At 40.8% G+C, this 27,576-nt stretch overlaps 1 protein-coding gene across 3 annotated transcripts in view; it reads left to right on the top strand.

The window, feature by feature from the left end:
• LOC146674180 (uncharacterized) overlaps positions 1-27,576 on the top strand; it is an 83,705-nt gene that overhangs the window by 23,261 nt on the left and 32,868 nt on the right. For all 3 annotated transcript variants that reach the window (XM_085394617.1, XM_085394609.1, XM_085394601.1), the window contains exons 2-10: positions 19,797-22,209; positions 23,665-23,726; positions 23,987-24,025; positions 24,129-24,554; positions 24,767-24,993; positions 25,264-25,433; positions 25,644-25,778; positions 26,420-26,518; positions 26,621-27,488. In XM_085394617.1, the coding sequence (XP_085250743.1) occupies positions 19,797-22,209; positions 23,665-23,726; positions 23,987-24,025; positions 24,129-24,554; positions 24,767-24,993; positions 25,264-25,433; positions 25,644-25,778; positions 26,420-26,518; positions 26,621-27,488 (4,439 nt within the window). The remainder of the gene's footprint in view (positions 1-19,796; positions 22,210-23,664; positions 23,727-23,986; positions 24,026-24,128; positions 24,555-24,766; positions 24,994-25,263; positions 25,434-25,643; positions 25,779-26,419; positions 26,519-26,620; positions 27,489-27,576) is intronic.

The following is a 27,576-nucleotide window of genomic DNA, read 5'->3' as shown; positions in this document are numbered from 1 at the left end:
GCATGATTCTAGACTGCTTTTTACATCCAACACAAAAACTGCAGTCGTGGTGCTTTCGATTGTACTCAGAACTCAGAAATTCTGCCTTCTGAATAGGAAGATGTAGGCAACACCAGACTGCAGATGAGCTGCATACAGGGCTGGACTGGGACAGAAAATTGGCCCGGGCATTTTGACTAGAGACCGGCTCACCATTATAGGAAAAATCATAAAGCCTTTGAATGAAAATAAACACTGTTGTGACAGTGATGTACACTGTTCTGATGGTATATATGCATCAATCTATCAATCGTTTGTTGTAAGATTCAGATAATTATTTTTTAAAAGCTAGACATTTTAAATGAGAATAAGAAAGAAAAGTATTTCTTTGTGCCCCCCTTTCCCCGTTAATGCCCTACATGCCCCCCTGGCAACACTTTGCTAGATCCGCACCTGCACAGTTACCAGCTGTCAGCTACTTAGAAAACGATCCTGGTGTTATTTGTCTCTCAGAAACAGTTCCTAACTTCCCTTCAACTCATTCATGTCACCTAAAAGGTAAACCTGTTTCTCCATCACAGCTCTGATGATCCAGTAAGGACGTCTCCTGGTTTCATCTTCATGTTTCCCTCTCACCAGATAACCAAACTGATATCATGACCATCAGGTTTACAGCTGTGGCTCCAGCAAACATCAGCTGATAGTAGAAATTAATATTAAATAAATTCTAACAACAGCTGATCAAGCTTAAACGTGCTGCTGTTGTTTACCGCGACATCTGCTGGTTTCCTCTTTCTGGCGCAAAGTGGGCGATAAACAAACAAGAGAGAAAAGTCGATCAGCTGATCATTGATCAGTTTCATGATTGAAGTAGAAACAGGAGAGGGAGGGGGAGAGTAAGATAAGATAAGATAAGATAAGATAGAACTTTATTAATCCCTCGGGTGGGTTCCTCTGGGAAATTCGATTTCCAAAAGCACAGCACCGACAGAAGTTACAGAGTTACAGAATATTATATATACACACACACACACACACACACACACACACACACACACACACACACACACACACACACACACATATATATAAATACAGAGACAATATAAATAAAATATACGAAGGGGATAAATAGAATAAATAGGAATAAAAAATAAAAATACAAGTGAATTGCACATTTCAAGTATTGAGGTCTATTGCACTGTTGACTATTTACAAAAGTATTGCACAAAAGGTATTGCACAGTGAGGTGAAGAGGCACTACAGCTTAGTTGTTCCCCCCTCCTTTGTCCTCCTGTTTCCCCTCCCTCTCCCCTCCAGAGAGGAGTTAAACAGTTTGATGGCGTGTGGGACAAAGGAGTTTTTAAGTCTGTTAGTTCTTGTCTTTGGGAGAAGCAACCTGTCACTGAACAGACTCTTCTGGTTGTTAATGGCCGTGTGCAGAGGATGCCTGGCATTGTCCATAATGTCCATCAGTTTCTTTAATGTCCTTTTCTCTGCCACTGTCACCAGAGTGTCCAGCTTCATGCCGACCACAGAGCTAGCCCTCCTGATCAGTTTCTCCAGCCTGGATGAGTCCTTCTTTGCTGTGCTGCTCCCCCAGCACACAACAGCATAGAAAAGTACTCCAGCAACCACCGACTGGTAAAACATCCTGAGTATGAGAGAAGAAGAGGCAGCTGTGCAGCAAAGACACAGAGTAACTCCAGCTTTGTGTCTTTTTCATTGTATTTGAAGTCCGGGACAAACTGTGTTCCGTTTCACCTCAATACGAAACGCGTAATATTTTCTCTGAATACGAGACGATTCTGTTTTTTACAGGACGGTTGACAACTCTAATAATTAACCTTATGAACAAAATAAAGTTCAACATCAGTAACATAGCACCCACCCAGCTGTATAGAAACTCCGTCATGCTAGCTAGCACGCAGTACGAAAAAGTCAGCATAACGAAAATAAACTCCACCTAAACTTGGTTCATATCTGACCCAGATAGACTGCAGGTTATAACTTCTTACCTGAAGTTCAGTTCACCTGACACTCTCGGACCAGCGGCCGCTTCGGGTCTCTCCTCTTGCCTCCCTTTTCCTTCATCCACCTGCTGGCTTCCACCACTTGCTAATGTTATTGAATCTGTGGAAGCTCCGCGATAGCCACCACACGAAGTAACGAATAATGAGCCTATCTAAATCCCAGTAACGAGTAATGCGTTCCTGGTTTTGGCATAATAACTAGTTACCGTGCTTGTTACCACAATAATAACGTAGTTACTGTAACGTGTTACTTAATAACGCGTTAGTCCCAACACTGATGAACATATGAACATTACCTCTGAAGTTACAGCGGTTTTACTAGAGACACAGTGTTTTGCATTTTGCATACTTTTAAAAAGTTTACATTTGTTCAGAAGCCTATTGAACAACAGAAATTAGGCTTTCTTTTCGGAAGCAAGTAAAAGGAAAAAAACAGCGTCCGACAGCGCTGTAAACAACGGTAGACTTGTGCGTAACAAGCAAGCGAATAATGCAGAAAACAGATTTTTAGACTGAAACTGTTCTTGGAGTATACGGAGAGAGCAAGAGAGAGAGAGCTGTGAATGAAGTGTGATTTTATCGTGGTGGAAGCAAAACAGCAATAGTCAGAGGGAATCCATGACGATGTTTATGTGAAGCGTAGTTTGGATCTTCTTTTGCTGCTGGTTCAGTCAATATCGTTTGGAGAGAGATAAAACTAACAGCTTTAGAATCAGCGCAAAAAGGACGTAAACACAAAGCTCGGACCCGCCGAAACATCAGAATCAGCGAGCTGTCGGCTTTCAGCCCCGACCGTGTGCGTGCCATTGGGTGAGACATCTCACTGATTCTGATCCGTCGGCGGATCCGCACTTTGTGTTTACGTCTTTGTGTACTTGCTCTCATTTACTGTCAGTGCGCCCCAGGGCAGCTGTGGCTACAATGTAGCTGCCTTCACCAGTGTGTGAATGTGTGTGTGAATGGGTGAATGACTGAATGTAGTGTGAAGCGCTTTGGGGTCCTTAGGGACTAGAAAAGCGCTATACAAATGCAGGCCATTTACCATTTAACATTTTTACTGTTTTAGCTGTCTGGTGGTTGTTGAAATTTTGTGAGGTTTAAACTGAGATTCTGGCGTTTCCGGCAAAATAAATTTATATTAAAAAATCGATTCAGGATTTTAATGAATCGATATCACGTTATCCAAGCCAGAATCGATTTTAATCGATAAATCGATAATCAAAACACACCCCTAATTTTAGTAACAAAGAGGGCACTTATGATATTATTACTTATGACTTAGTATAATAATTATTTGGCAGAATGCATATTTACGGAGCCCCGCAAGGGACATGGGAGAAAAAAAAATTATGATGAACTTTTCCGACATCTCACAAAACTAACTCGGGATCTCGCAAAACAAACTCGGGATCTCACAAAAGTTGAATTCCAACAGCGGCGGCAGGTACTTATTTGTAATATTACTCTTTCTGGGTCACAAAATAAACTTTTAAGATATTTTGAGGCGTACATGCAGCTGTGTAAACGTCAAATATCTGCTCGGTTTACAAGACATCACATATTTGCAAAAGTGCTCCGACGTTTCCGTAGATGTCTGACACCCACCATCTCGAAGCTAACGGGAGGTCGAGACCTACTACAGCCGGGTGGAACGGTGCTCTCCTGGCACATCGTGCCTCTACCTCCCGGTCGGCTTCGAGCTGGCAGCCTCTGAAGAATGCGGCTAAAACTTTCGCGAGATGTCGCAAAACGCGCAAAACTTTTGCGAGATGTCGCAAAAGCCCATCTTAATTTTTTTTCTCCCATGTCCCTTGCGGGTAGGGATGGGTATCGTTTAGGTTTTATCCGATACCAGTACCAAACCAGTACTTTTGAAACGGTGCCGGTGCTTAAACGGTGCTCGAACCGGTGCTTAAAGAATGGAGAACACACTCTTTGTCCAAAAACCTCTCATGTTTAGCTGTTTTTTTGTAAAAAGATAACAACGTTAGCCTTTTCTGCAGCTATAGGCAGTGTTGGGAAGGTTACTTTTAAAATCTATTCCATTACAGAATACAGAATACATGCCCCAAAATGTATTCTGTAACGTATTCCGTTACGTTACTCAATGAGAGTAACGTAACCGAATACTTTGGATTACTTAATATATTATCATGCTGTTTACAACTACATGAATGTACTATTGCTGTGATTTATTACTGTTACTGAAGGTCCGCGGCTCCGAACCGTAGTAAAGGGACCTCTGGCTAATACGTCGGGTTCGTGTCGGGCTCGTAGCTGAAAACTAGCTTTACTTTGTTGTCTGGGTCAACTTTTCTTGCAAGAGACAGAGAGAGGCGTTGAAAGGCTGCTCCAACGGAACTTATTGTTTTGGAGGAAAACACGAACACAGTGTACAGTCGAGTCTTAATAGCTTACTTACAACTAGGGATGGGTATCGTTTAGGTTTTATCCAATACCGGTGCCAAACCGGTACTTTTGAAATGGTGCCGGTGCTTAAACCGGTGCTTAAAGAATGGAGAACACAAAATTGGTCCAAAAACCTCTCATGTTCAACTGTTTTTTTGTAAAAAGATAACAATGTTAGCCTTTTCTGCAGCTATGCGGCATATATGGTATCACTCTTGGCTGGAAGCAGTGCTTAAACAATGGAAAATGAAGTGTTTTGAAAGACTGATGAGAGATCACATCACTTCTTCACTTCCTGCCACCATCGACTCACTTCAGTTTGCTTACCGGACTAATCGTTCCACAGACGATGCCATATCTCACCTGCTCCACACATCCCTGAGTCACCTGGACACTGGCAGAGGGAATTATGTTAGGATGCTGTTCGTGGACTACAGTTCAGCATTCAACACAATAATTCCCTCTAAGCTTTTCACCAAGTTGACGGATCTAGGACTCAGCTCATCACTGTGTCAGTGGATCCTCAACTTCCTCACAGACAGACCCCAATCAGTGAGGGTGGGAAAACAAGTCTCCCCCTCCATCTCACTCAGCACTGGAGTGCCTCAGGGCTGTGTTTTAAACCCCCTGCTGTACTCACTGTACACTTATGACTGTGTAGCCACATCCGACACCACCTCCATTGTCAAGTTTGCTGACGACACTGTTGTTGTGGGCCTTATCTCCGACAACATCGAGACGGCCTACCTGGAGGAGATTAGGAACCTGGAGACCTGGTGCCAGGAGAATAACCTCCTCCTAAACATCAGCAAGACTAAGGAGCTGATCGTGGACTTCACTACAAAGCAGGCGAGGAATTACAAACCCCTCATCATCAGTGGCACGCCAGTGGAGAGAGTGGACAGTTTCCGATACCTGGGTGTCCACATCACTCAGGACCTGTCATGGTCCTGTCACATCAACACCCTGGTTAAGAAAGCCCGTCAGCGTCTCTTCTTCCTCAGAAGACTTAGAGACTTCCATCTGCCACTGAAGGTGCTCAAGAACTTCTACTCCTGCACCATCGAGAGCGTCCTGACGGCAAACATCTGCACCTGGTTTGGGAACAGCACCAAGCAGGACAGACGAGATCTGCAAAGGGTGGTGCGCTCGGCAGAACGCATCATTCAATCAGAGCTCCCTGACCTGCTGTCCATCTACACCAAGCGGTGCAAGTCCAAAGCTAGGAAGATTATGATGGACCTCTCCCATCCCAACAATGGACTCTTCTCACTGTTGAGGTCTGGGAAGCGCTTCTGCTCCCTTAAGGCCAAAACAGAGAGAATGAGGAGGAGCTTCTTCCCCCAGGCTATTCGGGGCCTGAACCAGGTGTAGGACTGGACTCTCCCACACACGTCACTATAAGACTGGACTCTCACACACGTCACCACACATTTCCTATAATCCTATAATTCCTATAATTTATAATCCTTATCTTTATAATCTCTTCTGCTATTTGCACATTCTTTACTGTAAATTCCTAAGTTAATTTGTAAATTTTTGTAGTAAACTGTAAATTGTAAATATTGTAAAACTTTCTTCTGTCATTTAATGGTCGGGCATTGTACAGCTAAAAGCATTTCACCCCCATGTCATACTGTGTATGGTTGTGTGTGTGTGACAAATAAAATTTGAATTTGAATTTGAAAAAACACAAACTTTGTCCAAAAACCTCTCATGTTTAACTGTTTCCCACTTTTTCTTTGGTCATTTTAGCTTTTTTGGCCAGGGTGAAGGGAGTATCTGCCATCAAACAAGAAGACAGCCGCATGTAGCTATGATGATGTTTGCTAGTTCACCTTACATGCATTAATGTAATAATGTGGCCTGCTCAACGTAAATTACACACGAACAACATTAAGCTACTCACGCAGAGAAGAACGGCTGCTGCTGCCATCATCATCCGTCATCATTTCTGCTACACTGGCAGGGCTAGAGGCCAGGACTCTCCTCTTCCTGTTTTTGGGGGATGTTGCTAACTCCGGGTCCGATAACAGGCAACCCACCCGCAGTAGATGTGCTCGGTGTGAGGTCTCACAGCAAGCTATCAAATACGGCGCATTTCTCGGCTTTTAAAAAAAACGCTATGCGTCGCCAGGTGTTTCATCAGATTTGAGGTGTTACCTCCTTTGACAGTATCACAGTATCAGCTTAAAGCACTTGTTGCAGGCTGCTGAGTTTGCATATTTTGCTGTGAAGTACAGCCAGACTTTTGACCGCTTCGCCTTGGACATTTTTAATCTGTAGCTCTGCTCTAACAGAACGTACGTACCTGGGCCCACCTACTATCCTCGGAAACGTAAAATGATTGGCTAGAATCTAAAGTGTATCACAGCTCAGGAAAAAAAGCACCGAAATAAAGCACCGAAATGTGCGCTGCTTTTGGTCTGGTTACTACTGTATATGTCAGAACCGGTGCCATCACGGCACCGGATACCGGTACCCATCCCTACTTACAACTGGGCTCCTCAGGCACTCTTCTTGGCTGCAGTGGTTATTATTATATTTACATGCTTCCAGCTCCCGTTTTTGCTCGATGACAGCTCGTACTTTTCCTTTTTCTCCCTCCTCGCGCTCACAGACCCATAACGTGTATGGCAGTCCATTCTCCCAGCAGCACGGACTACACTGCCTATGATGCTACATTCTTTAGAGCTATACCGGTAGCATTCTGCCTATTAGCTTAGCACAACAACAACAACAAAAAGGCGCTCTCTCACCCAGGAAACACGCAGAGAGAGCGTCACCCTGTAACCATGGCAACCGTAACGCTGCCACCTGACACAACAGAACATAGCTGTCAAACAAAACCCAAACAGGCCTGACCCGCCACAATATGAAACAGGGAAGTACCGCAGTGTAATCCATTTATTTCAACAAAGTAACTGTATTCTAAATACCACCTTTTTAAACGGTAACTGTAACTGTTAAGGTTCACATAATTGAGGAAGGAGAGTACAAACAACCAGGTCCAGAAGATCTTGGTCAAAGAATTGATTTTAATGAATACACGCGTGGGAAGACCACTCTGTACGCAGACAGGAATTAATCTTCGACTTAATCAAAGCATACACAGATTTTTATAGCATCAGGGTTTGAATTAATGACGCCCCTTCATACGTCACAGACAGAATATATACATACGTCAAATCAAAACCACAATGACTTTTAACACGGTTTAAAAGAACGTTGTCTTCTATCTCGTCTGGAACACGAGCCCCACATCCTGCCAGACGCTGTTCCTCTTTCCAGAGACAAACATGACCAACTTCTCACCTATAAATGAGTCTAACTAGTGTGTGTGTGTGTATGTGTTGACCTTACATGCTCTCTCATCTCACCCGTTGCACTTCTGACCTTTTACCAGACCAGAGGCTCATCCTTATGTGTAATAACCTAACTGAAACTATATGTACTATGTTGAATAAATGTTTTAATCAAGAACTTCTACTAAAAGCTTAATAAAAGAATATAAAAGTATAACAGACAATTTGAATAACCTAGTAATTCAAATAGCCTCGTCTAACCTGCTCCTCAGAATAACTTAGACTCTGCTTTCACTTCTGCAAACTCTCTGCAACTTCCTGTCAACTCCTGCAACTTAGTCTTTCTGAAAGACACACACACTGTTTAAACCTCTGAATGCAATATCAATGCTGCAGATTATATTATTAATGCAATGGTAATGATGATGATTATTTAACAATAGCAGTAAAATAATTTCCCTGATCCACATAACGAAATACAGTTACTCATATTTTGTATTTTAAATACGTAACGGCGGTACATGTATTCCGTTACTCCCCAACACTGGCTATAGGGGATATATGGTATCACTCTTGGCTGGAAGCAGTGCTTAAACAATGGAAAAAACACAGACTTTGTCCAAAAACCTCTCATGTTCAGCTGTTTCCCTCTTTTTCTTTGGTAATTTTAGCCTTTTTGGCCAGGGTGAAGGTAGTATCTGCCATCAAACAAGAAGACAGCCGCATGTAACTACGACGGTGTTTGCTAGTTCACCTTACATGCATTAATGTAATAACGCGGTTAGCCTACTCAACATAAGTTACACACGAACAACATTAAGCGACTCACCCAGAGAAGAACGGCTGTGTCTGCCATCATCATCCGTCATCATTTCTGCTACACTGGCAGGGCTAGGGGCCAGGACTCTAATCTTCGGGTTCTTGGGGGGATGTTGCTAACTCCGGGTCAATAACAGGCAACCCACCCGCAGTAGATGTGCTAGGTGTTAGCTCTTGCAGCAAGCTATCAAATACGGTGCATTTCTCGGCTTTAAAAAACCCCCGCTATGCGTTGCCATGTGTTTCATCAGATTCGAGGTGTTACCTCCTTTGCACAGTATCACCTTAAAGCACTTGTTGCAGGCTGCTGAGTTTGCATCTTTTGCTGTGGAGTACAGCCAGACTTTTGACCGCTTCGCCTTGGGCATTTTTAATCTGTAGCTCTGCTCTAAAAGAACGTACGTACCTGGGCCCACCTACTATCCTTGGAAAGGTAAAATGATTGGCTAGAATTCAAAGTGTGACATCTCAGGGAAAAAAAAGCACCGAAATAAAGCACCGAAATGTGCGCTGCTTTTCGGTCTTTTCAGTCTGGTTACTGCCGTTTATGTGCCATTATGGCACCGGATACCGCTACCCATCCCTACTTGCGGGGCTTGTCGCTACCCGATCCATACCGGAAACCTGATTGGTACCCCGCATGCGCAAATCTTACGTCACTTCCTCTCTTTGCCAACATTGCGACATTCAATATATTTGAATGATACGGTTAGTGCCCAGTTAGCTCCTAGCATTTCTTAACAGCTCTGCCTCCTTTTCGACTACCGGGACATTAAAACAATGGATAATCTGTATACAAACAAATTTACGCTTTTCTCCTCAGCAGAGAGCTTTCCCCGATTGAACAACAGCGCCGTAAAATAAGAAGAATGGCGCCTAATTACAGAGTTAATAATACAGACTTTGTAATATGTCACGTGAAGATTCATCAGCCAGATGAAGTGTTTACTAACAATTGACAGTGATAGCGGACATCATCATCACTATTCTAATCAATCCTCTCCACACAGACAAGCAGTGTTGGGAAGGTTACTTTTAAAATGTATTCCATTACAGAATACAGAATACATGCCCCAAAATGTATTCTGTAACGTATTCCACTACGTTACTCAATGACAGTAACGTATTCTGAATACTTTGGATTACTTAATATATTATCATGCTTTTTACAACTGCATGAATGTACTATTGCTGTGTGATTTATTACTATTACTGAAGGTCCACGGCTCCGAACCCGTAGTAAAGGGACCTCTGACTAATACGTCGGGTCCGTGTCGGGCTCGTAGCCGAAAAATAGCTTTACTTTGTTGTCTGGGTCAACTTTGCTTGCGAGAGACAGAGAGAGGCGTTGAAAGGCCAACGGAACTTGTTGTTTCGGAGGAAAACACGGGCTGGGCTCGTCAGGCACTCTTCTTGGCTGCAGTGGTTATTATTATATTTACATGCTTCCAGCTCCCGTTTCTGCTCAGTGACAGCTCGTACTTTTCCACTCGCCTTTTTCTCCCTCCTCGCGTTCACAGACACATAACGAGTATGGCAGTCCATTCTCCCAGCAGCACGGACTACACTGCCCATGAGGCCACATTCTTTAGAGCTATACCTGTAGCATTCTGCCTATTAGCTTAGCACAACAACAACAACAAAAAGGCGCTCTCTCACCCAGGAAACACGCAGAGAGAGAGCGTCACCCTGTAACCATGGCAACCGTAACGCTGCCACCTGGAACAACAGAACGTAGCTGTCAAACAAAACCCAAACAGTCCTGACCCGCGACAATATGAAACAGGAAAGTACCGCAGTGTAATCCATTTATTTCAACAAAGTAACTGTATTCTAAATACCACCTTTTTAAACGGTAACTGTAACGGAATACAGTTACTCATATTTTGTATTTTAAATACGTAACGGCGGTACATGTATTCCGTTACTCCCCAATATATATATATATATATATATATATATATATATATATATATATATATATATATATATATATATATATTAGGGGTGCAACAATACACAAAATTCACGGTTCGATATTTTTTCGACACAAAAAAATTTTCATGCCTTTTTAATTTGTCATTTATTAAAATTATAAATATATATTTTAACTCAAAAGTAGAGTTTTTAAATTTAACCCTAACCCTTGTGCGCGTTTTTTATTTTGACAGCGAATGCGCACCTGCGGACCACTTATGTGCAGCCCTGGTTATTTAGCTCGTCATATTGCAGCCACAGAAATTATTTTGTCCATGAAACCATAAAGCTGCACTTTCTTTTTGCCTTATAGTCTGATTTGTCATAACTTTTCCGTTTTGTGGTAAGCTTTTCTTTGGCTGTCACTTCTTCACCCTGACCTGTCTTATTTGGCTCAGCAGAACTAAAATATATATCTGTCTGTGAAGGTTCTCAGTCATCCAGGTCATCTTAGTCAAATATAAATCCTGCTGCTTTTACACACGCACTCACATAAGCTCAGCGATTCTCTGCGCGATCAACCTCTCACATGTTTAAGCTGCGGGAGATTTCACTTGTCATGTTTGCATAGTAAGCTAACGATTAATAAGACGATGTCAGAGGAATTGGTGCACAAATTATCATCACTCACAGATCAGTGCTGTCGCTCTCTATACACAGTTCACACGATTGCAAAGTGAAAGCAAAAAAACAAGCGCAAATTCAAACGCGATTTCAATATGTCACATATTGACAGTGGCTCACCGATGCCAATGACATAATTACCCAGCTACATTTCTGAAAGAATGCAAAAGCATTGACATATATTTTTCCTTCTTACAATAGCCCGACGGGCAGGGCTGAGATAGGTTTTGGTAGCCCGACTGAAAAAATCGCTAGCCCCAGGTACATGTATTCCGGCGGTACATGTATTCCGTTACTCCTCAACACTGCAGACAAGCATAAACACACTCGACTATCACTAAATCAAATTTAACACATGTTTGTAATGACGCTAATTCAGTTTACAATAGGGTTCATTCGCTTGGTCAGCAGGTGGCAGTATCCTCGTAAACTGCCATTAAACGAACAGAAGAAGAAGAAAACCCCTGCACATGCGCGATTGAATGTCGCAATGTTGGCAAAGAGAGGAAGTGACGTAAGATTTGCGCATGCGGGGTAACGATCGGGTTACGGATCGGGTAGTGACAGTATGGTCCGACTTTGCACATGCGCTTCCACTCCTGATCCATAACTATCTTTTTATTTTTCATTTTTGTCTACATTATATTGAAATGTTTGATTACTCGAAACATTTTAAGAGATATTTGTTATTCTTAACATCTTAACAGATACTCTGACCCGTAAAAATCGTAAAACGCTTCGATCGGAAGTAGACATCTTTCGCGCATGCGGGGTACTGATCGGGTTTCTGGTACGGATCGGGTAGTGACTTTTTTTTTTCATTTACATTTTGCACACATTTACAATCTCTCATTGGGAGACAACATTGGTGCAACAACATCTTGAAATGTTGAGTAAGAAAACAAAAGAAATAGGAGAAGACTAACAGAAAAAAACAAAAAAACAATATAAATATGCGTGAAGGCCATTCTTATGACATTTAACAATATCCTTTCCGTGCACACTTTAACATACATGCGGCTTATTTGGTACACCAAACGAAACATATTCATTAAAAGGATAGATACTGGGTCCCATTTTCACATATCAAAGCAGCATCTTTACATGAATCCTTCAGTAATTCTAAAGATGACAAAAAAGACTTTAATTCAATCTTCAATGCACTTAGGGAAGGTCTTTTGTTTTGCCATTTACACTTATGAATGTGGTATTTGCCCATAATTATTACCATATTGTGGAGCATGGCAAGTTCCTCGCCATTATTGTATAAAACCTGTGTTAGAGTCAGTGGGGTCATCCCATCTATTCTTACACTCAACCAGTCTACCAAATCCTGCCGAAGTCAGTCGTTACTGAGCAGGAAAAAAAACAAATGATCAATACTTTCTTCATTTTGCAAACAAAATCCACATGGCTCCACCTCAAACCCAAACCTTTTTTAAGCATTTCAGCTGCTGGGTAATATCCATTAATTATTTTAAATTGCATTTCTTTGACTTTGGGGGGGATAGGCCATTTTAAAAAGTGTGTATGTTATTTTAACGTTACTCCCTTTTAATTTTGTGTTACTGTTAAAATCGTGAAATAATTCATTTTTAAATATATTGTTTATGATTTTATTATTACACTTTTTATTAGTTAAAGGAATCTGATTTAGCTGTAAAGAAGGTAAACTAATTTGTCCCTTAGAGTAATATAAATAGCCTTGTATCAAACTTAACAGAGGTAAGGGGATCGCCTTACAGACCTTGTTATATTCTCTAAGGGAACACTGAATGTTAAACTTTGCATTGAAAACACCCACTGGGAGAAACCGCCCCCTTTCATTAAGTAAATCTGTTATAAAGATTATGTTTTTTTCATACCACTCTTTAATGAACAATGACTTCCTATTAATTGTAATGGTCCTGTTATTCCACAAGGTGGAGCAATGTGGCGTGAAGTTATGGGCAAAAAACATTTTCCAATAAGACAAGACCTGCTTATGATATTCTGACAGTTTCACAGGCAACTTCAATATATCAAAATCACATTTGAGGAGAAAATCCAACCCTCCCACCTTTTTGAAAATATTTTTAGGGATATGGAACCATATGGAGTCAGGTTTCAAGAGGGAGGCTTTTATCCAGTTAATTTTAAATACTCCAACCATTGATTGAAAATCAATTGTCTTTATATCACCTTTGGTGTAATCTTTGAAGAGTTGTGATTTTTTTAATGTAATGTGTTTTATTGCGCCAAATGAATTGATAGATTATGGAGTTAATCTTTTTAATACTTTTTGAGGTAATGTATAATGAGTAAGGTGGATAAACCATCTTTGAGACACCCTCTGATTTGGATAATATATTGCGTCCAAAAATTGTGATATCTCTCATTAACCAATGATTTAGTGTTTTGGACATACCATCAATTTTGTCTTTTAGGTTATTTGACTTCATTTTTCACTGGAATTGTCCTCGTGTTATTTTCCAAACAATCATAAAGTGGCAAAAGTTCACACTTCTTTAGATTCAGACACAAGCCTGAAGCTTTAGAAAAAATTTAAATTACATTCCACGCTTTCTCGGGTATTAATTTATCCTTTAAAAATATTACTGTGTCATCTGCAAACTGACTTATTTTCAGTTCAGTACCAAAAATATTTATTCCTTCGATGCCTGAATGGTTCACAATGAGGTAGGCCATTAATTGAGTGCAAAGAATAAATAATTTTGGAGAAATTGGGCAACCCTGTCGAATTCCACGGAATACGTCTATCCTAGGTGTTATGCCTGGATTGAGCGAAACATAACTGTAAATCTGCTTGTAGAACAGTTTGATCACGTTGCAAAATTTGTTTCCAAATCCAAAAAGTTCTAAAGATCTAAATAGAAAATTATGGTCTATTGAATCAAATGCTTTAAAAAAGTCAATAAATAATAGTAAACTTTCTGAATTGATAAAGGATCGGTAGTCAATCATATCTAATATTAATCTTATGTTATTATGAATCTGCCTTCCTTTAATAAACACTGATTGACACTCATCAGTTAGTTTGGTTAAGATGCTCTTAATCCTATTTGCATATGCTAAGGCTATCATGTACACCTCATCTAGTTGATTTTGTAAAGATTGTAAGCATTCTGACTCTTCTGCAGTCATACAAGGCTTACCACATAATAAATGTATTTGTTCGATTAGATTTTTCTGTTTACATATGGGTAGGGCAGACACTTTCTTTCCCGTTTCTATAGCTAGTTGTTTGACACTATATTTAAACCATTCCCATTTACTGACATTAGTCATCATCATATTGTTAATTTCTAAATGAATTTTTTAAAACTTGTGTACAGAAATCTTCGTTTTGTAATAAACTATTGTTAAATTTTCATAAGTTCTCATATCTTTGTTGTTTACGTAGATATAATGAGAGACTTATCAGACAATAATCAGTAAGTGGGGTTGATTGGCTTTAACATTTAGTAACATATGATGATACTGTTTGGGAGACAAGCCAATAATCTAGTCTTGAACATACGTTCTTATTTGTTGGACTAAACCAACAAGTCCAACAAGTCACATGTATTTCTTCGTATTTGGGTTTGTCATCCTCCAATAATCCATCATATTAGTTGCTGTACAAAAGTCACAAATAATGCTAGCATGTTCTGGTTGTTTCCCTCTCTGTGGTTGCCTGTCAAGCCATGAGTTAGGTTCCAGGTTAAAATCGCCTCCAGTTATTACCTGGGTAGAACCATATGTATTACTCCAATTTGCAATTAATTTACTTAAGTTTAACATCATGTTTCTATTTAGAGACCTGTTATTGTATCCATACATGGTGATAAGAATAATTTTCTGTTCACAGACTTCTACCAACACCATGATAGAATGCCAATGTCCCATTCCATCGCTTTTATGATCAATAACCTTCCCTGCAAATTTGTTAAATAAAATCATCACTCCTGCTGAGTGAGTAGTGCCATGTGAATAAAGAATACTTTCTCCACATTGATGTTTCCAAAACATTTCCTCTTCCTTACTAGAATGTGTTTCTTGTAAAAACAGAATGTTTTCCTTAATTTCTTTGCAGAATAGAAACATGGCCTTACGTTTGACATTGGGTCTTGCGATTTCTTGTTGAAGTTCCATCTCTTCTATATCTTCCTCCTCACATGCTTCTTTCATAGCAGCAAGGTTGTAATTGTGATCGGAAAGGCTACCTGCTAGCTTGGGGTTAGCCATTTTTATCGCTCTATGTTTATCTTTGTGTCCGTCTAAGGGTCTTTCAAAGTAACTTCCAGGGGGTTTCGCTTGCCTTCTACTTCCTTTTGGAGTAACTGTTTGTCGATAAAGTACTTTTCATGACATCAAAATGACGTTTCCTAATCAGACCTGCAGATTGTACAACCGCTTATTCTGCCATTTTGGCCCCCCTCTTCAGATCGGGTAGTGACAGGGCTCCGTACTTATTTCAGGGAGAAACATCAATCATACCTTATTTCCCCCTTTTCCCATGCTTCCTCACAGTCACAACATAAATATTATTTTTATAATGTAAAATTAATCTGTGCAGAATTGGTGATGGGGTGTAAGACACATTTCACATAAACACGTGTATTAAAATTCAGGCTGTGTTATAGTGGTAAAAAAAAAAAAAAAATAACTGATCATCATCAAGGACATTAATATAGGAATTGTTTTCCTATAGAAAGAGCGCCATCGTGTGAAAAATTAACTATAGTACACTTATCCTGCAGTCACCATAATCCATTACAGAGAAAGATGTAACGAAACTTTTCAAAATCTGTCTCACTGAAACTGAAGTATACATGGTTAATAATATGGTTGTAACAATAAAAATAACACACTCAATAACATATTTAAAACTTGCAGTTGTATTTTTCTAAAACGTAAATAAAAAATTGAAAGTGCTTATCCCTGATAATAATAATAATAATAATAATAATAATAATAATAATATGCACGGAATGCGTTAGTGGAATTACTACAGTATCTTGAAAGTTGTCGTTTCTGTTCGTACTTTTATTTTGAAGGCAGCCCATCGAAACGGAACACTTTGCGCTGGGTCACGTGGCTAGCGTTTCTTTTCCCTTAGCAAAGCTGTAGGTTGCAAGAAGTTCTTCGAGAGGATATATTTGAGAACATCAGAACAAAGGGATTACATACATATAAAGCACGGTATGTACACCGAGTTGTTGTTTTTAAAAAAACAAACAAAAAACAAAACCCTGTAAGCGATCAGCTTTTCCTTGTACCCGCTGTTTGTCGACCTGTGGTGGTAGTTTGTAAACGGGCCTGGAGGAGTGTTGCTTTAGTGGTGGATTTATGGGCTCGTCTCATATCTCACTGCTGCACAGATTTTGCTCAATCTGCCGGATTTAACTCAGTGGCCACAACACATTTTAAATGCATTCATAAAAGGCAGCATTTACAACAAATACTGACAACATGAGAAAAACAACCACTTGTCCTAAACTTATGATAAGCCCCCACTCCACTCCACAGACCTGGCTTGTATTAAAGTTTTCTCTCTTTTAGTGATGCACGTTAATCCCGCTCTTAAGACTCTTCCCAGACGTGATGGTATTGGTTACAGTGGTGGGATTTCCATCTCTTTTTGGAGAACCGGTGTCCTGGGAATCCATCCTACCTGACAAACCATCTTACCCGCTGTTTCTGCGCACACGAAATTAAGTGGCAAACCGTCCTACCTTTGTGAATATTATCTAGAAAAATTCAGCTCGGCTCACTAAAAAGATCCAGCTTTTTCGGCTCCCAACCAGCTCTTTCAGGTTGTTTTGTTGCTTTAATTAATTTATTATTAACAATAATATAAAATTATGCACAAAAGAATTACTAATGTAAAAAAATGGTTTTATTTATATGTTTATATATAAATATATACGGTGGCCCCTAGAGACAAAGCACGTACAAACTCCAAAACACATTTCTAGCATTAACTGAGCTTCCAAAACAGAGCTACCTAGATCACTTAAATAACACAATTGAAAGCATATGTGTATTGTCTGTGTATTTATACACAATTGTTACTTCCTGTTATTGTTACTTCCTGGCTTGTGTAGCCACTAGGTAACAAAAGCTCAACACTGCACCTAGCATTCTGCTGTCTTTTTTACGTGTTTTGGAGTTTGTACGTGCTTCAGAGTTTGTACGTGCTTTTTGGAGTTTGTACGTGCTTTGGAATTGGTATGTGCTTCGGGGTTTGTACGTGTTTTGGAGTTTGTACACGTTTTGGAGTTCGTACGTGTTTTGGAGTTCGTACGTGCTTTGTCTGTAGGAGCCACCATAAATATACTTTTATTTATTCACTCCACATAAAATGTAATAAATAAATAATATAATACAAAAACCAACTATTCACAGTTCAACTTTTAACTATTTAAATTTTCAGCTTTTTCCTTTTACAAATTTAAAGTGAAACAACACAAAACACTGCAAACCACAACACAATTAAATATAAATTATAATATGGAAAAAAAAAAGAAGATGCACATTCTCTGTCATATGGGCCTGCATGAATAAACTTTCTGAATCCTTTGTCATCTGCAACTGAAAATAGTTGTGGATGATTACTATACCTTTCTAATGTGATGTTGTCCCTGGCTCTCTGTCTCTCCCTCCTGCTCTGTTCCTGTGCTACTGAGAGTGGAACTACCTACACTCGTAAGAGCTGTTTCGTTCGCGACCGAAACATCACTAATTGGTGATCAGTGGCCTGGCATTAGACATTAAGATGGAACTATAGAAAAGATCGCCTGTCATTAACTTGCTCCCATACCATTGATGTGCAGTGAGCAAAAAGCACCTATCCACTGCTGCAGGTGCTTACTTAAAGGCAGTATAAAGACTGCTGCAATGTAGTCAAAGATGTAATCATGTTGTCTGCAGCTGAGCTGTTGGTTAGTTGTGTTGTTCTATATTATCACTTAAAAATCTATATTTTTTAAAACATTTATTTATTTCCTTCTTTTCTCCTATTACTTTATTCTTCTTTACATCTGGTAGGTGTGTGTATCTGTGCAATTCACTTTCTCTTAAATTACTTTTCAGCATAACATAGCTAACACAAGCAATACAACAAAAACAAAAAACAGTCACAGGGAGGGAAATCTGTTGTGTTCACTTTTGGCCTCCAAATATTGTCATTGTCTCTGATTTTGCCATTGATGTCATCATTGATGTCATCATTGATGAGTTTTGCACTAGATAACAATTTGTCCCTAAAATTAGAGAGCCATCGTAGCACGAACGGAGCAAACCGCAAATGTTCAGTAGTTCGTAGCTGCACTTTTACCAACTAGTTTTCTTTGGAGGTTTGCAAAGATTTTTGACCCAACTACTAAAATTGTCATGAATGAAAAGCAATAACGATTCTTTCTCTCACTGTTGCTGTGTTTGATGTAAGAATTGTTGGGACGCTTTTACTGCACTTTTCAGAACATAACCTGTTGCATATGTGAAAACTTAGTTTGTCAAAAGTACTTGCATAATGATCAGGTACAATGTCTGTACAGACAGCGTACAGATTGATTGAATTATTCCACAGTTCAAAATGATTTTACAGTGACACTAAAGTCACTTAAAGTGCAGAGGGCTAATGTAACCAGTTAAATTAAGCACAAGCGGACAACAGAGCATCAGTAATGGTACTCAACTTTAGTTCCTTATCTCCTGCAATTCAAAATGAGCGAAGGAGTCCAATCTTGTCCCCTGAGGAAACAGAAGATCTTCATGAGCTCCTCTATGCCAAAATCCTGCCGCTGAGCATGCTCTTTTGATTTATTGCGATCATGTTTAGGGGGCAGGAGCATGCATTCATGACTTATGGCAGCACCAGTTGAGGTCCATCTGTGTGCTGTCATTACCAGAAAGTCAACGGCAGATCCAGCTTCCTTCACCAACTTTCCAAGCCATACGTCGTCTCTTTTCTGAATGCTGCCTACTCAGCACACCACCACTGGACTTGGAGGTCATCATAATAAAACTACCAAACCTTCAAAGTTGTGTGCATACGCTTTATTGTGAATTGTGGAACTGAAGCCTCTGGCAAAACAGGCAAAGAGATGAAAACGTATCAGTTTTTTGGGTTGCAATTCAATATTGTGTATGCTCGTATTGGTGTTTCAGTCTTTATTTTATAACATAATGTTTCAGGAGAAAATTCGTGTTACAGATTGACTTTAGTTCGACCTTGTTGGGCACTAATCATGGGTCTTGTTAGAAACATCTAGATGTTGGACGACTAGCGTGTATGTTCCATGTCTATCCACAGATCAGGGACATGAAAAGGATAGAGGAGGATAAGATAAGCTGCTTTGGAAGATCTATTAACCTTATTCTTCTAAGATTAACACCTCCTTTCTATTTTGTTGTTGTTGTCTCCTGTGTCTCTATTGTTAAAATGCCTTGTTTTCTGTGTGTCTCTGTTTTTGATGCTTTTGTTTCCATGATAAGATATGATACTGACAGAATGAATCCGTATGAATGAAGGAATCTTTGGAAAGCAGAGTCTGCAAATTAAGAAGCGGCCTCCCAGACGATGGATTTCATCTTTCCAAGATTCTGAGGCCCAGTACAACTCATTAACCTTTTTTCTTTGTTTTCTTTATTTTGAACTTCCCAGCTTTCCATTGCCATCGAAGCGTTACACCCCTTCTCCTGCACCAGGGCCCCAACAGAGCCCCCTTCTGGGTGGGCTCCCAGGGAGCTTTTTACTGATCGGACAGCAAGCTGCATGCTTGCGGCTGGCTCAGCTGAACGCCCACCTTACTTTGACACAGATAAATAATGCTGTTGCTGTTGGTGGTCGAACCAACACACACGCCCCATTTATACCCACAACACCCCCCTGCCCGACAGCTGCAGCCATCAGTCTACTGAACCTTCTGAAGGTTGCTAACACCATGTCCCATCCCTTATATAACCCCTATGCCTCTGGGAATCAAAGTTCAGCCCAGGGGCGCTATGGACAGTCCAGTATGCAGGCAGAGAGAGACTCTCATAAGACATCTCCTCATCTTGGGCCTGGGTCCAGCTTTAGCTCTTCTGGAGTTTCATCTGCGACTCCTGCAAAATCTGGGGGAATAATGAGCTACAGGCCAGAAGGGAGTAAGACTTCAATGGAAGAGGACATAAAGAGGTCCATAGACATGCATATAAGCAGAGCCAGAGAGGAGGTGAGAAATCAGCCTGTAGACAAGAGCAGTCGTTTTACCAGCACTCAAAGAGATGAGTATGATTCTTCAGGCAAAGATGTGACTTCCTACATGTTGTCCTCAAACTCTCAAAGACCTCCTGATGTTGCAAGTAGCACTAGCTCCATGGACTGGTTGCCAAGATACAAACGGGAAACTGAGGATGATTCGTCTAAATACTGTTCATCATCTGCTTCATTGAGCTATCAAAGCACTGGCGACAGTAGGTTTAATGCCTCGAATGAAAGAGAGCGCAATGTGCAATCAATTCCAGGCTTAGGTGATTATGACTACCCAGTGCCAGACAAACCTGTGGGTTCTGCAGAGTCTACTCGTCCCAAGTACACTTCAGAAACAGCTGTGAACATCCTTATGCAGTTTGGACTTGAAAAAGAGGACCTGGAACATCTGATCTCATATCCCGAAGATCAGATGACTCCTGACAACCTGCCTTTTATCTTACGACAAATCCGCATGGAAAAGGCAAAGAGATCTGCAACAGCAGATCCATCAAAATCCTACTATGATCCTCATTCCACCACAAGTATGAGTGGAAGGGAAAGGTTGAGTACTTCAAGAGGGGAAGGGATGCGTCAGGATGAATTGTCACCTATTGTCCAATCAAGTAAAGTGATTGATTATGGACATACTGGAAAATATACTGGGAGCTTTGGGGATGAAATTGGAAGAAGCAGCAGTGGAGCCAGTAGTGGTGGAAGTGGAGGTACGCTGCTGATGGGCTCCTATGATAGTAGCGGTCACAGTCGAGAACCACTGCAAAAAAGTATGACAGAGGTGAAAAACAGCACCTTGGTTTCTTCCCGTGATCAAGGCAGCTCTTTTACCAGTCATGGCTCAATGCGAAGTAGTGGTCCAGCTCAACAACTGCCAACACAACCAAACCAGCCTTCTCAAGAAATCTTCAAAGGTTTCTCTCTGCCAAAGACAGACACAGACTTAAGACCTCTTAAAGCAGAAGTCACTAAAACCCTTCCATTGAAAAATCCAGAGCCAGATCGCCAGTCAGCATCAAAAAGCCAACTAACTCCTAATATAGTTCGTAGTGTGCATCCAAGTCGACCTGGCCTTGTACTCATTGGCAGCAGCAGCAGCGACAGTCACATCAAAGAAAAGAGTAAGACTCACGGGCAAGTATCAAATGTTTCTGAGCAGATGAACAAACAGCAAATGCAGCAGAAGCAGGTACAACAGCAACAGGTGAAACAGACAATGCAACAACCACCACCAAAGCAGCAGATGCAGCAACAGTTGAAGCAACAACAGTCAAAGCAGCAGCAGACGCAGCAGCAGCAGACGGAGCAGCAGCAGATGCAGCAGCAGACGCAACAACTGAAGCAGCAGACGCAACAACTGAAGCAGACGCAGCAGCAGCAGACGCAACAGCAGCAACTGGAGCAGCAGCAGACGCAACAACAATTAAAGCAGCAGCAGCAGATACAACAGCAGCAACTGAAGCAGCAGCAGCAGACGGCCCAGGTACCTAACCTGCCGATTGGGTTGCAGCAGATGCAGAATCAGCCAGCTGTGCATATGGGACAAGCTTTGCAGTCTCAAGTTTTTTCGGCTGCAAAGCCAGTTCCACAGCCGTCCCTCATGCCAGGGCTCATGATGCCCGTTCCTCCGGGTCTCTCGCCGCTAATGCAGAACCTCGTGAATTTCATTCATATACCGCAGCCCGCTTCCACCAAGCAGCTTCCAGCAAAGGTAGAAGTGACAGGGAATATCCCAGTGCTGGCCCAGATGCAAGACTACACTGCCACTTCACCTAGGGTCTTTCCTCATACCTGCTCTCTATGTAACAAGGAATGTACTCTGATGAAGGTAAGTGGAAGATTGTTCGATGTTTTTGCTTTCTGTCGGTTTTTATTTATTTGACATGCAATGTTTTTTGTTTTGTTTTTTATTTGATTTTGGATCGAATTATAGGACTTTGGTTTGGGAAAAACTTCATGTATGCTACTTTAAAGTTTATTTGTTTGTTTTGTTCACTATTCCTGCATGATGGTGACTATAGGAAGACTACCAACTTGGCTTGCAAACATTTGGACAAATTTTTCACATATTTCTGCAATTCAGTATTCTGTACCAGAATTTCTGAAGGATTACAGTGCAGACTAAACTTAACTATATGTCTATCAGATATTGTAATTGAAAAACACTACTAATAAGAGACCTTCAGAATCTTCAGTGGTCTGTACTTGCAATTGATAGATTTAATCTCTTTTAAATTGACATAAACTGATGCGAAGACATTCAAGGCTTTTGCTAACAATGGAACCAAGGCCTCAGATGACGTGATGAGGAGAAACCTGCAAACCTGACGAGCCTGTGCATCAGAAAATGTTGGAAGACGGCTGTTTTTTCATTTGTCTCTGTTCTTGGGCTGCTGTTCCACAGTGCACATTCAGCTTTGCTTTTTCTGGAACTGTTGCTGAATGTAAAAGTTCCCCTTTTTGTCTTTTGTCATTAGAGTTAAGAATAGTGTGTTTTGTCCTTTATTTCACATTAGTAGGCACCTTGTTTTTGTGTAATACTCGCTTCTTCTTTTTTTTTTAACTCATACTTTCTTTTTAAGTTAGTGTTTCTGTGTCCCAAAAGGCAACATCATTTACTACCACAAACATAAGCACCCGCTGCGCCCAGTCATGAGCTACACAAGCACCAGATTTGATTTGATTTGTTGTTGAATCTCTCTTTATGGATCGGCCTTCCTTCGCTGCACCAAATTTCACATTTGAGCTCCTCGTCAAAGAAACAGCGCCTTCCTCTTCTGGTCTATTTCAACGTCATCTTCCTGTCGCTACTCCAACTGTGATCGTCATCGGCATTTTGTCCTAATCCAAACTTGGCCTCTCCTGAGACGACCTTCTTGGAGCTTCGGGAAAGTTTGATGCCATAAGAAGAGCCTGAGAGTCCAGAATCCAGAGTCTAATTGACCTTTTGTTTTGGTTGTTTGTAATCAGATGTTTGACTTGTGTTTTCTATATATACTAAATAATTTCACTTTTAAAATTTTATCCCAGGAAAGGTATAATGTGTCACGCTTATTTGTTCCTGGTTTTTGGCCTATGAAGGTTTAAATACAATCCAGGCTCCTGGCTAATGTTATAATGCTTCTGCGTTCAGTGAAGGACTAACTGTTAATATTTTAAGAATTTTTTTTAAGGCCACTGCAAAGTTTAGTGACCTTTTATCAGCAAGTGATGTCAATGACAAACGTTGCTCCTGATAATAATAAACCTTGTCTAAATGTTTGTTTTTTGTTGTGACCACTAGGATTGGGTCTCCCACCAGAATACCAGCCTTCACATCGAGAACTGCAAACTTCTGCGAAAGCGGTCAATCTTTCTTCTCTGTACTTCGTGATTATGAACCGATATCTTTGGGGCAGCACAACCATGGGTGTGCCAAAATGATGCCGGGGTTGTAATGCTAGGATAGCTCCCTAAGAACTGTTCATTTGTATTTTTTTAATTTAAAGCACCTTAATGATTTGCAGCATTTACCATGAGCCATTTTCCCTAACCTAAATTGTTATGAAGCTGAATAAATTCTACCTTGCAACATCTGACAAAAATGTATCTGTGTTTTTCCACAGATACCCAGAATGGAACGGTGAAATTGCATCACTGCCAGGGTAAATATCTTCATTTGAAGTCATCTGGCGAAAGCCTGCAGCATTGGAGGCTTTCATTTTCTTTGATTTAACATGTGCCTTTCTTTTTATATGCAATTGTTAGTGCATCAGGTGCCAAGCCCTCTCCCTCAACTTCTGGTGAGACTTCCCAGAAGAAAACCAGACATGAGAGTCGTTCCCGTTCCTGCAGCCCCCGGAGCCATCGTGACTCGGAGCGTAGCAGGGACAGGCAAAGTAGCCGTTCCCGCTCTCGCAGCCCCCGCACTCATCGTGACTCGGAGCGAAGAAGAAATCGGCCAAGTAGCCGCTCTCGCAGCCCCCGCACTAATTGTGACTCGGAGCGAAGAAGAGATAGTCGAAGTTGCCGTTCCCGCTTCCGCTTCCGCTCCGGCAGCTCACGTCGCCGCCATGAGTCGGAGCGTAGGAGGGACAGACGAATTAGTCATTCCCGTTCTCGATCACGTAGCCCCCGAAGGGAGAGACACAGAAGCCGATCACGATCTCCCTACAGCTCCAGACGTAATCGCAGGTCTGTCCAACATACATTTTGAGAACTAGGATCAATCAAGAAGATTTAGCTCTCCAGTGGAGAGGGCGAAATGTAATTTATTTAATAATGTAAACTTAAACACACTTAATTGGTGGACAGTATTTACCTTTTGTATCCATGGTGGTGTGTGCTTTGAGATGTTTTATTTTTATTTTTGAGTCATTAAGTTCTTTGATTAATACTTTTTTCAGGTCCCGGTCTCATTCTGACTCCTCATGGTATGACTGTCCTTCCTCTTCACGATATCGATCACGCTCAAGGAGCCGTGAGAGGCGATCCTTGCCGAAAAGAAGAGATGAGAAACGTTCACCACCGAGGAGAAGCTGGGAGAGGCGGTCGTTGGCAAAGAGGTCATCTCCTATGCGAAATAAGTCGAGCAGCTCGAAGATCTTGGCAAAGAAACTGCTGGAAACATCAGGTTGGAAAATTGCTTCATGGTATTTGGGGTTTTTTGGGGGGGGGTTTTGGTATGTACTCATTGGTTTTTCTAAAATCAAAGTTATGTTCACTTGTCAACCCCCCTCATAACATTAACTATACTAATGCAAATTATAAATAAAGACCAGTACCACCAGAAAATGTCAGTATAGTTTTTTCTACGATTATAAAACTTTCAGAAGCAGTAGATGATTTTTGAGACTTGGGACCAACCAAAGTGTGAATCTCTTTTGTACCTGTGGTCTTTTAGCTCTCCAGTCCTTATCAAAACAGTCTGACCTGGAGACTGTCGTCAAAACTTTGGCTCCTGCCCTGCTGGCTGAGCTAGCCAAGCTGAAGTCGTCCCCATCAACATCATCGTCCTCACGTTCTGCATCTCCAGAATCAGTTAAAGGGAGGCCTAGCACAGAGAAGACCAAGGTGACTTCACATGATGCCTTTTTTCATGAATGGACAGTTTTGGACAATTTATGTGGTCAGTGACAGGTGACAGTGACGTGATTGTTGATGCCACAAAAGCAAGATTAAATCCTTCAGCACAAATTTATACAAGCACAAACTTTGAGTCAAATTGTCATGATGAAATCTGCATTTGGTTTGTTCATATTTTTCTTCGCTGTGTTTCCACAGGCTGCTAAATCTTCCCCTCCAACCATGGTGAGGCTACAAGGGATTGTCAGTAGTCTCTCTCACAGTGAAGTGATTTCTGCTGTGGAGAAATTTGGAAAAACCAAGTCAGTTGTTTTGTTTAGGTCAAGATTACAGGTATGTACACTGAAATTTGCTCACTGTTATAGATGGATGAGTTCATTGACCTGCTTGTGAATCTAGAGAAAATGTGTCTCCTGGTTTGCTTCTGCAATCTAAGATAGATATTTATGCACCGTAGCTACAATTCTCTATAAATGTACTGTCCATTCATTAGTTATAGTCATGCATTCATCATGCGGTTTAAAGTCAGTTGGTTATCCTTACTTTTCTTCTGTGGTCTTGCAGCCCTCACATTCATGGCTACTTTGGATTATACTGAGCTTTTATATAGACATCACAATGTCAGAAAGTTTCTGCTAAGTCTAATCCTATGAAAGCATACACAATGTATTTTGTTTTTATTTTGCTGCTTTGCATTATGCATTTTTTTAATCTATATATACACATTGCACTAAAAACATCCTTGGAATCGCATTGGTTGCTTGCAAGTTGCCACCGTTGCTTGTAGTTTGCTTGGAAAACTCAAACTTGTCATCAAATACTTGTAAGCTACTGACAAGTGCTCATATATGATTTTTAGTGTGAATGTAGTAACGTAAAAGTTTTGGTAGTAATCCAAATTAATGTGTGTGTGTGTGTGTGTGTGTGTGTGTGTGTGTGTGTGTGTGTGTGTGTGTGTGTTTGTGCACACCCAGGCAGTTGTGTGTTTCGAGAAACAGGAAGATGCTGAGAAACTGAAGAGCTTAAAGAACTTTGACATAAAAGAAGTAACTGTCAGTGTTGTTAATGAAAAGGTAACTTTGTTTTCCCTTGAGAAATACAAATATTAACATCACTGCTCTTCTGTGGCAAAATGATCAGTAATCTGATTAATCCAAAATTATCTTTGTTTACAGGAAATTGCATCCAAGAAAACCAGAAAAACTCAACTGGAAACTACAGCAAAAGTCTCGGTTTCCAAAGCGAAAAACATCTCAGCTGAGCAAAAAGCTAAAACTGTAAAAACTGGTGATAAGGCTGAAGAAGCAGCTTCAAGCCTCGAAAAATCTAAGAGTAAATCTACGAAGAGTCCCGAAAAGCAGCCTAACACCAGTGATTTGAAAGGAAAACGTAAACCCAAAGGGTCTCAAACCGGTGCTAAAGAAGCTGTGGTGGCACCTAAAAATACAGCCAATACTATGAAGGCTGTTGAACCAATTAAAGGTGCTGCAGTTGATGGTGAGCCAAAAGTCTTGACTTCCAAAGCAGAAACGGCCTCAACGACGCAGAAATCTAAATCAGCAGGAACTCTGAAAAAAGAAAAAGTGGATCATTCTAAATCAACAACGTCAGAGGATAAGCCTGATGTAGACACAAAACACAAGAAACCTGAAACAAAGATTCATGAATCTGCGATGGGGCCTAAAGGTGAAGCACGAAAATCATCAGCTTCTGAAAGGGAGGACCACACAGAAGTTGAAACTTCTACTGACGGCAAAGATAATCAGACGTCACCAACTATATCGAGTGAGAATCAACTACCAACTAGTGCAGCTGAGACCAAGCCAAATACATCGCCACCAAAACCCACTGATCCACCTCAGAAACCACAAACTGTCATCAAAAGTCCAGAAGATTCACTCAAAGCTTCAGAACAGACCGAACAGAGCTCAGATTCTGCTCTACAAGAAGAAACACAACAGCAGACTGCAGGAAAATCACCTGAGATTTCTGTGGAGGCAAAGCAAAGAGTTGAAAGTGTAGAAACGGTTACAAAGGACAAAGGTAAGTGGACAGAAAACACCTTCAAGTGTGGAGTATCTTTGACAGCAGGATGTTGGACGGAATCAAAAGCTAAAGACTGTGCTTCATG

The sequence above is a fragment of the Rhamphochromis longiceps genome, linkage group LG3 (genome assembly GCF_057381845.1).
Source record: "Rhamphochromis longiceps isolate RC_006_pf linkage group LG3, R_longiceps_female_GT1.1, whole genome shotgun sequence".
Classification (NCBI taxonomy): Eukaryota; Metazoa; Chordata; class Actinopteri; order Cichliformes; family Cichlidae; genus Rhamphochromis; species Rhamphochromis longiceps.
This window is presented reverse-complemented; position numbering and strand designations above follow the sequence as displayed.